Consider the following 15,018-nt stretch of genomic DNA (forward strand, 5'->3'; position numbering starts at 1 on the left):
ATCACAGCAGCGCGATCCTCAATCTCTCTTTGCCGCAAAACAGAAATTTAGTGCATTTGATTTGGAGTTGTTGGTCCTCAGATTTAATTTAGAAAAAAAACTGAATACATGAATTCAGTTCTAAAAAGGAATGATTTCTAATTTCATGTTTTGTTGGAGCTTTAATGCAGAGCGTTGTATCGTCAACATACTGGACCATTTTCCCTCTCAGGAGCGATGGAGTTCCGCCTGCTGATGTACACAAGGAACAAGACTGGTCCAAGTATAGATCCCTGTGGGGACTCCATAGGAAGAAAGTCGCTAATTTAAAACGATTTTTAACTGTTTTTTTTTCTCGATTATAATTATATATGTATTAGTCGGCGTTGAATTCATACCTAAAATCACCGTCCTAACATAATCCTAAGTACCACTTTTACCTCAACCACTCAACCAATGAAATCCAAAATGGGCAAAACTTGAATCTGTAGAGAGCTTTTCTTCGGTATTTACCGACCGGAAGTGATTTTTTTTCTCGATAATTATATAGGTATGGTGTACAGTTTAATGATAACATAAATCGTCGCCTAACTCAATCGAAAAAACCCCACGTTTACCTCAATCATTGAAGTCCAAATTAGTTGAAAGTTCTAATCAGTAGAGTTTTTCAAGTGTATTTTCCGACCGAAAGTGATTTTTTTCGATAATTATATACACGTTTACAGTTTAATGACACCTAAAATCAACGTCTTAGCTTAATTCTATGTAGTCACTTTACGTCCCCACGACGAATTTGAACGAAGTGGTCGCTAATTTAAACTGTTCGCCGTGTTACGGTTCAGGTTACTTTGCGACGTCACGTGACCGCGCCCTATAGAAATACCGTGATTACACTACACTATCCGAAAGACCGAGACCAAAAAGTATCGTTTGATACTTTATTTAAACGAAAGGACAATTATATTTTTAACAACGGTCACTTCAATCAGTGAAATCAATCAATTTAATGTTTGTAGACAAGAGTAATGATAACTGTCCTTTTTTCCTCCTGCTCCATGCTTTATTTTTTAATATGTTTTAAAATTTCGGGGGGGGTCCGGACCCCCCCCCCCCCCTTCGCTACGCCACTGCTTAATATTAAGCTACTAGAAATAAATAATTTTGAAAATGTTCTTTTGAAAATAAGTTATTATGTTCTTGGTTGGTTATATAACACATTGCTAGTATAAATAATATTCATTACGTTGGGATAAAAAACGCATTGTGTTTATATTTGAAATGTTCGCTTATACCTAAGGTCTCAAACACACACATCAGCCCTTGATGATTATTAAAAACAATCAAACATGGTAATAATCCCTGAAAATACATAATCTATTCATCCCTGAAGTACTCCCTAATCATTTTAAATGAAAATCTCCTATTTAAAAAAAGTATATTAGACAAGTGAAGCACTTTCTTACACATACCCAATATTTGTACCTGTATTTTGTTATCTCATACCCGGGATCACTCGCACCGTTAGATAAAATCTAACATTCTTGTGTTTTTTGTAATAAAAACTACGTTTTTATATCTATAATTCTGAGACTTCGTCATTGCCTCGCCGAGACATCTCTAAGAATGAGGGTAGGACTTGAAAGGTAGTAGAACAATCAGATGGTACAGTTGAGCTACCACAACAACTGGTTCCAGAACGTGTGTATCAAGGAGAAGGCAGTGGCGCCGGCACTAGCAGGGGACCGACACTCGTGGGAAAGGATGATGTTACCAACTGGTATGTACACAACCCTTCATCGTCACGTCCCACCCGAACTCCAAGAGAAAATGTAGTAACAAGATTACCAGGTGTAAAAAATGTGGCAAGAGGCAAAAATACAATTATAGATTGTTGGGGTTTTTATTTTCCGGACAATACTATTGAGGATATTGTGCACTGTACAAACAAAAAATTGATGTTGATGAGCCAATCATATTCACGTGGTATAAAGAATGTACCCCAAACAGATGTGATAGAAATTAAAGCTTTTATTGGCACACTGTATATGGCTGGTATAAAAAAGGCACATCATTTGAATATTGACGAGTTATGGAGCAACGATGGCACATGTCCAGAATTCTTTTCAGCTGTCATGGCAAAAAAACGTTTTCAAACTCTGGTTCAAGGTATAAGGTTTGATGATAAAAATACAAGAGCTGCTAGAAAAAGTATTGACAATTTATCTCCAATCAGAGAGCTTTTTGAATAGTTTGTCACAAAATGTGACGAAGCATATTCTATAAGCGAATACGCTACAGTTGATGAAATGCTGGAAGCATTTCGTGGTCGCTGCAAGTTTCGGGTATACATTCCAAACAAGCTGGCCAAATATGGTCTCATAGTTTATGCCCTCGTAGATGCTAGAAAATTTTACACGAGTAAAATGGAAGTGTATCCTGCACAACAGCCCCCAGGACCGTATTTGCTACCAAATGATGCTAGTAGTGTTGTGAAATGCCTTATTCAACCCATTGAGAATACAGGACGTAATGTTATAATTGATAACTACTTCACCAGTGTCCTTCTTGCAAATTAATTATATGCAAACCATAGACTAACTATTGTAGGGACTATCCGCAAGAACAAGCCCCAAATCCCACCTGAACTTTGCAACATAAAAGATCGTTCAGTGAAAAGCAGTATGTTTGTATTTGGAAAACCTCCAAACAAATGCACATTGACCCCATACGTTCCATAAAGAGGAAAAAATGTTTTACTTTTGTCAACTATGCATAAGGATGATAGAATTGATGAAGATTCGGGAGACCTGCTCAAACCTGAAATCATAACATTCTACAACCTAACGAAGGGGGGTGTGGATGTTGTTGACTGTCTGAAAAGTGAGTATGATGTTTCCAGATAGCAAGATGGCCCCTAACATTGTTCTTCTGTATGCTAAACGTAGGAGCAATAAATTCTCAGATTGTGTTCCGAGCAAATACTCAAGAAACCATGTCTAGACGGAGCTATCTAATGCAGCTGGCAAAAGCCCTGACCCAGCCACACCTTGAAAGAAGAGCAGCGATCCCTCACCTGCCAGGCGAACTGAAACAAAAAATAAGGAGGGTGGCTAAACTCCCTCCACCACCACCGCCGCAACCACGTTGAGTCGACGGGAAGCCTCGCTGCGCCTATTGTCCCGTGCGCAAAATACAGATTCACACAGCAAACCTGTAGCAACTGTTCATCTCCTATCTGTAAAGAGCACACTGCACAGACTGGTCTAACGTGTTCACAGCGTCATGACAATGATGAAAATCAATAAAATAAATCAAGAAAACTCGGATAATCATTTTTACACAACTAATTTTTTAAAAATTTACTAACTACCAATAATGTACTTTAGGATAGTAAATATTAGTTTATTATTATCAAATTCATTGTAAAGTCATGTCAGTTAATCACTTTTAAAGATGAATTTTGGTTTTCAATATAAATATAAACATTCTTATACAACTACATTTTTTTTAATTTACTGACTACCAATAATGAACATTATTCTTAATTTTAGGATAGTAAATATTAGTTTATTATTATCAAATTCATTGTAAAGTCATGTCAGTTAATCACTTTTAAAGATTTTGGTTTTCAACATAAATAAATATTGTTTGGACATACGATGGTGTTTTATTTGGTTAGACACAAATGTTAGAAGAAACCTAACATGCGAGTAACCGCGTGACTATCTTACTTGCGAGTGCTCCTGAGTTAAACATTATAGAGACAAGCAGGGATAATAAAAACAACAAAATAATTAAATTTATGTTAAATTATACTTTATTGGAGCAGTTGACAAACAAAAGTGTCTACCTAAGCAAAGCGGTGTAGGCTACTCGTTTCACCAAGCCCCCAGCCAACTAAGCTAGCCAGTTGCCAGGACATAAATGTATAAAACAAGTGAATGTCAAACATTTAAATCTCCATCTCATCACAGTATTTGGTTTACAAAAATGCTTTATTAAAATACAAAATAATAGGAACAACACAAAAAAATTAAAGCTGAAAAATCTCTAGAAACGAGATCAAGGGGTAGCAGTCTTCCATACATGTAGACTTAGAATACAATACAATATATTTATCCACTGTAAATGCAGTGATCTTTGCTCAAATATTTACTAAAAATACATCACATATATTTTTGTTTTCACAACAACACACTTTTTACAAATACGTAAGAAACAAAACTATATAAAGTTCCAATACATTAACTCTAGTCACGCACTTTTAACTGAAGTAATGTAATAAAAATAATGTAAGATTTTTTAAACCTTAACAACCATTTATATTTTAGAGTTAGTTTTCAACTATTGAAAAAAGTGAATAAAATTGTTCACTTGGGAGATTATAACAATAATCTTAAATAATTAATAATAATAAATAATTTTGTATGTATACAGAAAAAGAAACCTTTGGATGTTACAAAATGTATTTTGTAAATAGTTTAGTGGAATAATTCTGTATACAATGTAAACATCAATTGTTTGAACAAATATTTTGTTCTTGAAGTAAAGTAACTAAACTCTTCTTATAACAATAAAAGTATCATTTAAACAAGCAAAAGCAGCATTGACATATCTCAAGTAATTGTAGTTTCAAGCTGTGTTCCCATTTAACGCCTGCCTCACACAATAGTTCTGAGTACAATTATTATTTCTGATATATTGAGTTACAATAATATAAACTAATAAGTACCAAAAGATATTTTAACATGCAGCACAATAAAATATTTTACTGGAATAACAAAATTTTCACATCTTTAACTACAAAAAATAAATAATAAAATCTTAACACGTGATATAAAGACTAAATAGATAAATTGATGTTAACAACTATATCTGGAAAGAGGGATGGGGAAGGGGATGGGTGAGATGACTACTCTGTGTCACCAGAGGGAATGTCTTGCTTGTCATGGTCACTCTCGGTCTTGTTGTCAATGAAGGCTGGACCTGGCTCCGAGTCGTCGTCTAGCACAATCTCCTCTGGGTCTGGAGCTCGGGGCAGAAACTCACAATCTGGGTACATCTTCTTGAATATTTCCTTAGCCTTAAACAGATTTTTAAAGAAATTATTATTTAACTCATAGTTGTTTACTATTAAAATGATAAATCTGTAATAATTAACCCTTTTGGGACTCATTAAAAAGTGCTAATTTCTTTATCTCCTTGTATTTAAATATTCAGTTAAAGTACAGTGTTGTATTTTTGAACTAAACATTTTTATTTTGAAAAGTAGTGTAATGCATGATTTCTTTTATTATTAGGCTTTAAATGTAGAGTAAAACAAGCTATAAAACGATGGGTTTTGTTACACCAATATATTTTTACTTTATAATTCAACAGTTAAAACAAATATTTTGTTGTTGTTTTTAAACCAAAATTCCAAGTTTAATTTATATTTTTAAGCTGTAGCTGCATCATATCATATTTGTTTTATTGAATATGTGTATCTTAACTTATTTCTTTTATTTTGTAATATTATTTCTACTCTAATAAACTGTAAAAAGTAAAATTTATACAAATTGCTATTGTTAGGGATATCTAGGCCTAGATCACGTGGAGGAGGCAAATCGGTTCTTTCACCACTGGATGTTAAATCGTCATCTAGTATATCACTAATGTAATTAATTTGTAATCCACTCGTACTTGCAGCCATCATAAAAATAAATAGTACTAAATGAATAATTCATATATTGTTTCAACACTATAACCTAGCAATCTGAAATAATAAAAATTATGTATTTTCATGTTAAAATGAGGCCTAAACTGATTACATTATTTAATTGCACTTTACCTTCATATTTACAATAGATTAACAACTAAAACTAACTTTTATTACAATGTACACATACAATAAAAGTACAAAGAACCCGATACATAGTGGCTCGATCAATTTGTTTACAACGGCAGACAATTCACTCAGCTACAACTTTTATTGCTCGTCTACAAACCAGTAAACGTACTAGAAAAACAGCTGCAATCTTGTTTTAAATAGTTAAAACTATTCCCAAGAGGTAGCAGCACAATGAAGAGCCAGTAAAACCCATCGAACTAATCTCACATGTCAGTGAAATGAGACCTAGTATGCCAAGTGCAGTGCCTGTGATTCGTCCGCTAGTGGAACTACAGCACACCAGACAGTACCAATGTTTCGTCCGGAGAGGGTTAAAGATCTTAATTCTCAAATATTAATTAATTCAAAATAATAAATTTTGATAAATAAATCAAATAACTTTTGACCCCATTTTCTTTTTATTTTCCTATTGTAATTTAATCTTTTCCATTTGCAATATTTGTAAAGTTAATATGATACATGAATTCCTTTATTTAATTGCAAAATTAAGTTTTCACTGAACAAGTAGTTCTTTATAAGTTTGAGTGTTGCATTTATGTGTGTGGCTGGCCTCGTTGAGGACTGTGCTAAGAGATGAAAACTATTTCTAAAATTATTATTAAAATATTAATTTATATGTATCAAAAAGGAAATTTAAAGCTATAACTTTAACTATATTTAGAAAAAGCTCCAAAAAGTGATCAGAATGCAAGCAAGTCTTTCTTTTTATATGGATTTTGCTGAAAAATGAGGTAACTGACCTGTTTGACAGCAAACTCAAAGTCCAGGTCGAGGTCTGGGCCAGAGCACAAGTGCACATTGCTGGGCACATCAGCTGACAAGTCACAACTTGAGGTCTCCGGACAGTTGAAGTAGAGGGACCAGAGCAGTTGTGGCTTCACTGCCTGGCTCTCCGACTGACTTATCTCTGCTCCTTCCACGTCCGTGCCATCCTCCTTCAACAAACAGAGAAAGTAAGTTATGATGACAAGCTGGCACACCATACTTTTCTAAAGGCTACTACTATACTACTATATCCTAAGCAATTGAGATACGGTACAGTATTCTTGTTCTCTCCAATAAATGTTACACGTATTAATGTTAAGAGCTCTGCAATGCAAAATAATGTATGACAAGCTAAATTCTAAATGAGCATTAAGAAAATGTTTCCTTTTGAAAGTATAATTTAACTGTTATTGTTGGTTATTGGAACTATATGGTATTTACAAATTAAATATAACAGCCTAGTAATACCTTGATACAACAAGATGAACTGCCCGGTTGGCTATACATGGCTGATCACTGATTGATTAAAATTCAGGTAGAACTGTATTGTAGCCACATAAAACTGACAATAACTGAATATAAGGTTACAAATTAAGTAATGTATCAAATATCAATAATTTCAGATTGCTTATTGCCACTCACCATGAGTTAGTTAGAATATCTTAATTTTAGGCTCATGCGATCATGCAGTCATAACTAACATCAAAATCTTCCAGTTCACACTGGGTTGAAACTTTGCTCACACAACTAACTTCTTGTAATATTTTGGCTTCACTGTGTACAGCCATCTTCACTAAAAAGATATTAAACCGAAATTGCCAAAAATAAACAGTTGTCTGTATAGGTAGGCGAGTTAAAGGGGCGGAACTTTCTCGTGATCAAAGACAACATGAAGAACGTCCAAAACTAGCCTATCTTCCTTACGTTCAAGGAACAACCATTAAAATAGGAAGGGTATTAAGGAGACACAAAAGTGAAGGACAAGATTCCACTGTGTACACAGGCAGTCTACAAATGTCAAAACTGCCTCCAAGCTCAGAAGTTTATTTCACTTCGGTAAAAGCTGAACTAATCTTGGAACAGTAAAAATGATACTAATCTGGAGTGGAAATATTAATCCTTAGCACCTCTCAACACAATGCACCAGTTTTATGAGCCACCATAAATGAATAGTGTTCAAGTTGGAGATGCCAACATCTGACCTTTCCCTACAGCTCATAAGGTCCATACTACCAAATGCAGCTATCTCACAGTTTAAGATCGAAAGGGCCCAGATTCAGATCTACTGTAACATAGTTTTACTTATTTTTTTTATGGTTTAATCCAACCAACTCTTCGATGTCACTCCTTATCACATATTACAATATATAGTAACTCAAGACAATATATGACCTGACCTACTTTACTAATTGATATTTATAGCACTATACTTCTGATTTTTATATAGCACTATATAGCTTGTTTTTATTTGCTCAATTCCATACTAAGGTTCAGATTTTTGCTATACTTATAACTGCTCCAAAAGGTCTTGTTTGATATTTACATATGACCCTAATGCAGTAATATCAAAGCTTACCAGCTTGTGGGTGAGTGTGGCCTGAGAGAGAGTGTCAGAGCGGTAAGTACCCTCACACGGCTCTGTGTGCAGTAGAGTCGACACCGCCACAGCCAGGTCTTCTCTGGCACTCTTCACCTGGCGGCAAGTCATGTGCACCACATCTGAAACATAACAAACAAGATGTGTTTAAAAAGTATCCAACCTAAATCTAGGAAAAGGTTATTTGTTTTAAACATGAGATTTTCTTCAAAATAGTCTACCTGAAACACAGAACATTTACTTCAGTGCTGCTGCCAATTTTGGAATTAAGTTTGGAAGGCTTCTTTTAGAACGGATTACAGTCGAGTCACTGCGATTTGCATTACTTCATTCTTGGTCTCAAATCGAAACGTTTTAAGATCTCCAAGTAAGAAAACAACCAGAAATCATAAGGTGCTACATCAGGGTAATTAGAGAGACTGACGTAACACAGAGATGCTATGAATTTCCCAAAAGTTTAAAAGAAGGTGGAAAGTATTGTCCTGATATAGCTTACAGAACTTTGTGGTTTACAACTCAGAATAATTACATTGCACTGGTCACGTACGCGATGTTGAACTTCTAAGTAGTACTACTCTTCAGTAATAGTCTTGACTCTCACGTGCATACTCTTGATGAACTACTCAACTGCACGTCAGAAAAATCAGTCAAGAAGAACTGGATTTTGTTTTAAACTAGACATACTCCTTTTAGACAGAGCTATGTTGCATGTGTCTACTAGGAAGACTGCATTTTTGTTTCTAGGCCATATACATAAGGGAAAAATTTGTTATATGATTTGACTATTTTGAGGAAATTAGGATTATTCTATTTGCATTATAACATGTTTTGAGCAATTCCCAGACGTAACTGTTATTTGTCCTTGGAAATGAAATTTTACAGCAGGTCTGCAGATGGCCAAATCTTCTGTTAAAATTTAAATAACCTGAACCAATATTAATTCTCCATAACTAAAACGCTAACTTGAATGAAAGCTTCATTCAATAAATAAAACCAGAGATCTAATCTGCAAAGTTAAGACCTAGTTACATTTTGTTTGCTTAGGGAAACCAATATAGAACCAATAAGAATTCCATGACAAAACCAAATGTGACTTTGGATTCACACTTACAAAGGCCCTGTGGACAAGCGTTGGTTGAAGGTCCCACCTCAATGACGGTGACCAACTCTCCATTAGCGTCCTGAGGAGGGAACTGGAGTAGAGTCAGCATTTCCTTGTTGCCAGCTAACATTGATCTGGAACAGGTCCACAAAGGATGTTATAGTTGCTACATACTACTGGGTGTATGATCTTGTTTTGGGTCAGGTAGTTGGCAACGATGAAGGCTGTGTGGCTGGGGGCATTGTTGCGGTGGAACTTGGACAGTTTTTATTTTAGCCTGACTCGTGCGACCTGGCGTTTCAGTCTCTTGAGCAAATTCAGGTAAAAGGCTGCGTTCACAGTTTTTCCTTGCGGTAGAAACTCAAAATGAATGATTCCTCGGATGTTACAGAAGACAATCAGTTTTGTTCTGACACATCAGATTTGCTCAAATCTCACAAGACTTGCTAATGCACGCTTTTTTGGGTATGGGAGAAGATTGTGTGTGCCACTCGGAGCCCTGCCTTTCAGATACTGGATTGGACTTGTACATCGAAGATTTGTTTCCAGTTAGAATAGAGTTTAAAAAGCCTGGATCATTTCTAATCAATTCCAACAATTCTTCACTGCGGAAACTCATCTTCTTTTTGTGCCTCTATCAACACCTTCAGGAGCTTCACACAGACCTTTCGCATTTGCAAATCCTCCATCACTATCCCATGTACTGCTAATGTTAATAAGTTCAGGGTGTCAGTGATTACCTAGATGCTTAACCGACGGTCTGAACTCAAAACTTTACCCACATGCTGGATGTTTTCATCGGTGGTTCAAGCTGTTGTTGAGCATCCAGAGTAGGGCATCCAGAAGTGACCTCCTCCTGCCCCTCCTTGAAAGCCTTCTGCCACCTTGCGTACTAAGATCTCAAAATAAATTCCTCCTCAAAGGCCTCTTGAAGCATTTGATAAGTTTCCTTTGCATTCTTTCCAAGCCATACACAAAACTTGACCACATACTACTGTTCCGCTCCATCGCGCCATGACACAATTCAAAAACAGACTTTGTGCAAAGACACATCCTACAATTCCTACTGCTTGGTAGGAAAATGAGACCAGAAGGGCAAAGCGTCCAGAACATTATCCTACCACACTGCGTTAAATAGTCATGTCACAATAAAATCATGTGCATTACTTTCATAATGCACCCTGGTATAACTAATAAAAAATTGAAGAAAAATTTTACTAAGTTTAATTCTTTGCCTTTGATTACTTAAAATAAATGATGGGTTTGAGGAATATACTACAGAAATAATCTGTGACCCATCCGATGCTCAAGCCTATGAACAGTGATTTTCTAAAGCCATATTGAACAGAGCAAAATAAACTGTGGAACTCAAGGTATTGCTGAAGTCTTATATCAACTGCCATTCCATAAATTTTAGAAAATGCTTTATGTCATAAAAACTAAAATAGGACAGTAACTATTGAGTATTTTAGCCTTTCACGAGAATTTTAGTAGCAGACATATTAAATTTAGACAATGTAGGTTAAATAATATTGACACTTAACTTGAGTATTTCATTCCATTCAACAGATTTAGTGTTTTTTCAACATAGAAATGTCTCTTTGACCTCTGCTATAGTCACAGGAGAAAATTGAACTTAAAATAATTGGTGTTTTATTGTTCATAATGTTATTAGTATGTATCTTAACTTTAGGAATGTCCAGACTACATACAACATTTTAAAAGTAGTTACTGAAGTTTACAACAATCAGTTCATTCTTAATCATTGAAATATTTTGCTTTCTAATTTTTAACAGTTACGTGCTTAGTAATGCTTAGATTGAAGTTTTCAACAATTAATTCACAATCACTTGCGATTTACCAACCATTAATTCTAAATGATATGGGGTGGTATTCTAGGGGAATTCAGTGAATTCGAAAATTACTTTTATACTGCAAATAAGTATCATAAGAATTATGTTTAAGCATAAATTGACAGTCTTGCAAACCGTTATTCAGAAACAATAAAATTTTAACATCCCACCTTTTGGATTCCCAAAGAGTCAGGAGAACCTAGTACCGGCAATACAATATCTTATACCCCTGCAGTACTATCCCCGAGGCCCAACACCTACCACTCCTTTTGTGCACAAGTGCCAGCTGTTGATATAAGATCATATGTAAAAGTGGAGATTGAACGAAGAAGCTTGGTGGCTTTGAGTAACTTGAGTTTTACAGACTCCATGGTAAATGAAGACACAAGTGATTTCTGGAAAGTATAGACGTACAAGGACTACTCAGGAATATGGCGTAGGACTGGCGGATGTGACTACTATTACGGCTATGAAGAGTTGCATACATGCTCATGCTCTTGGTAACTGATGATATTGCTTCTGCCTTAACAGGTGAAGTTTTTACTTTACATCCTTAGATCCTAACACAAGCCTTAGCACCTCCCACTGAATGGGAAATTTTGACAAGGCGTGCCCAGCTTGCATTAATAATTCATAAGAATCGGTACCTGAGTTTGAGTAAATCTGCCATACAGGAGCTGTTAATCTCCAAATTTAGCAATAAAATCTTACAAGATAATTATGGTAAGATACTTCTGAAAAACCAAGAACTTGTCACAGAGATATACAAATTAACACATAACACAACAGATCCCCTTAAAAATCAAGTACAACAACATAAGTCACAAAAAACTCACTCAGAAAATAAGTGGACCTTAGCAGTTTCTAGAAGAAACAAAAATAATAATGATACTAACCTAAAAAAGCTACCTCAGCTACAGAAAACAGCAATATCAACTTCAAATAATTATCAAATCTTATGTAATCATGATTTACAACAAACTATAGAAAAGAAAACATTCAACTTACAAGAAACAAAAACCAAACCAAATTTAAAAATAACAAAATAATTCAATCAAGACCAAAAATAACTTTTGGGAAAAAAATTAAATTGGCAGTTTATTTAGACAGCCAGGGGCGTGAAGTGGCTCAAGGTATTGAAAGGGCAAATCAAAACGAAATCAAAGCCGTGGGATGTGTAATGCCGAATGCTCGTCTTCTCCAAGTGACAGAAGTAGCATTGTCATCAACAGATGATGCCATAGTTCTTTTGGGGGGAACTAATGATGTTCTACAAAGTGATGTCTCCTCAATATATAAATCACTGGAAAGTGATCTAATTACTTTAAGCAAGAACAAGCCTGTAATAATAACCACAGTTCCAAGAAGATATGACCAAAACATATTCAGCCCAGTACACAACACTATTGACCTTCTTAATTACATTAGAGAACTGGTGTTTCGTATCAAATCTACTTATCTTATTGACTTAAACAGACTAAAACGATTTCATTTTACCAGACATGGCCTTCACCTTAGTCGCAGAGGGAGGACTAAACTAGGCGATTTAATTATGGACATTCTGAAAAATGTATTCCAAGAAAAGGAACAGCAGAGTTTGGAAGTGCACATTGGTGATTTAAAAGGTGTTATGGCAAACACGCATTCTACTGGTAACTCACACAATCAAGTTGAATCCAGTAACAAGTCAGTTTGTGAACTCATCAATGTAATTGAGGCTGACATGAATGACTTAATGAATGAGTTTAGTCATGACCAAACAGTTGGCTTTGCCCACTGTATCTCCGCTGACCTCTGTGATGATAAACAGATGAGTGCAGGGGTTGCGCTGGTATTCAGAGACCGTTTCGGGAAACCCACCCAGTCACATTGTCTCAACGATTTTTTGACTTATCAGACAACCAGGTTTGGAGCATCTGTTTACGGTCTGGTGACAAAAAAAATATATCATCAAAAGCCAGAAAAGTGTGATTATGATACCGCTTTCACTAAACTAACGGAAGATTTTAAAAGAAGAAAACTAAGAACACTGATCTCCTCTCCAATGGGATGTGTACGGGACCACATTACCATAGAACATTTTGTGGCTAATCTTATTCTCTTCCAGAAAGCTTCAAATGCCTGTGTCAAGATAGTTACAACTGACGAAGCATCTACTGGTAAACTTAGAAATGGACTGATGCACTCTGATTTTGTTGCAAAATTGAAGTGTGAAATTTCTTTACACTTGACCCAAACCACTACTAAAGACTCTAATGCTCTACATGCTTCTATATCAAATGATGTGCTAGAAATCAATGTGGCTGATACTACACTGCAAGACACGTTTCGGAACATTTCTTCTGTAGATACTAGTTTAATACATTTAAGTAATCACGTCTTTTCACCTAATCCAACTATTAATAAGTTACCAATTTAGCCCAATGTAAAACAAGAACTAGCTCAATCACTGAACTCCGCACTCTTCCTGGCAATCCATCTAACCAGCACTTCATAGAGTTTAAAAAATAAAATTGATGTATTAGCAAGTTTTTTGATTAGTATGCCTAATGTGCATGTAATCTGCCTGTCAGAACATTGGCTTGGAAATGATGAAATTAAATTATCATTTCCGGATAATTATTACTGTGCAGCTGCATATTGCAGACAGAACCACATTAGAGGGGGGACATCCATATTTGTAAATGGTAAATTTCAATCTAGGGAGTGGGACATTAGTGGATTTTGTGATGAATTAAACTTTGAAGCATCTGCTATTTTTATTGATGATCTTAAAATATTGATAGTATCTTTGTATCATTCTCCAAATGGTGACCCCAATATATTTTTATGCACTCTTGACACATGCCTGTCATATATTACGCAAAAGACTAATTGTGATATTATATTAGGAGGCGATGTTAATATTTGCTTTGATGTTACAAAAAACACTGCAACAGTTAGTAAACTGCTTAATATCTTAAGACAGTATGATTTTTACTATTTAAATAATACACCAACTAGAGGAAAAAATTGTCTAGATAATGTCTTTATAAGAAAACATTCTCTCAAGACAGCCTAAGTCAGTACGTTCAAATTCCCATTCTCTGATCATGATGGCATCACTGTCAACATTAGGATGAAAAATAGAACATTTACTGAAAACGATTACAATAATTCTAGAACTGACTATCCCATTAAATTGTTTATCCCTCAATGTGATTTTGAAAATCTGTCTTGAAAGCTAGCTACTTATGACTGGAAAAATTTAATATAAGTCATAAGTCAAATAAATAATGTCTAATGACATTAACATGAAAGTACCTATCAGTGAGGAAAATACCACGGGAGAGGCCGCCAGTAGGAGCAGACTGAAGGAATGTCTTGGGGGCATCAGACACGGCCATTACCAGGTGCTCAGTTGACAGACGCTGGGAGCCCGACACTATACCAGCACAGTGAGGCTCTCCTCCTTGTTGGCTGATGATGACAGAGTTCGCTGCTCGCTTCAGGTGATACACTCCACCAAACACTGCACACAACCTAAACAACATGTGGGCATCAGACAAGGTGCTCAGTTGACAGACGCTGGGATCCAGACACTATACCAGCACAATGGTGAGGCTCTCCTCCTTGTTGGCTGATGATGACAGAGTTCGCTGCTCGCTTCAGGTGATACACTCCACCAAACACTGCACACAACCTAAACAACATGTGGGCATCAGACAAGGTGCTCAGTTGACAGACGCTGGGATCCAGACACTATCCCAGCACAATGGTGAGGCTCTCCTCCTTGTTGGCTGATGATGACAGAGTTCGCTGCTCGCTTCAGGTGATACACTCCACCAAACAC

The 15,018-nt window shown here is 35.8% G+C and overlaps 1 protein-coding gene across 2 annotated transcripts in view; it reads right to left on the reverse strand.

Annotated features, from left to right (window-relative positions):
• Window positions 1–3,773: 3,773 nt before the first annotated feature.
• The window catches only part of LOC124357788 (rab proteins geranylgeranyltransferase component A 1), a 38,885-nt gene continuing 27,640 nt past the window's right edge, over window positions 3,774–15,018 (reverse strand). For both annotated transcript variants that reach the window (XM_046809843.1, XM_046809842.1), the window contains exons 7-11: window positions 14,490–14,708; window positions 9,343–9,467; window positions 8,211–8,353; window positions 6,610–6,804; window positions 3,774–5,062 (exon numbers count right to left, since the gene is read on the reverse strand). In XM_046809843.1, the coding sequence (XP_046665799.1) occupies window positions 4,892–5,062; window positions 6,610–6,804; window positions 8,211–8,353; window positions 9,343–9,467; window positions 14,490–14,708 (853 nt within the window). In that variant the 3' untranslated portion in view covers window positions 3,774–4,891. The remainder of the gene's footprint in view (window positions 5,063–6,609; window positions 6,805–8,210; window positions 8,354–9,342; window positions 9,468–14,489; window positions 14,709–15,018) is intronic.

Source organism: Homalodisca vitripennis, chromosome 3, assembly GCF_021130785.1.
Source record: "Homalodisca vitripennis isolate AUS2020 chromosome 3, UT_GWSS_2.1, whole genome shotgun sequence".
In the NCBI taxonomy this organism is placed as follows: domain Eukaryota; kingdom Metazoa; phylum Arthropoda; class Insecta; order Hemiptera; family Cicadellidae; genus Homalodisca; species Homalodisca vitripennis.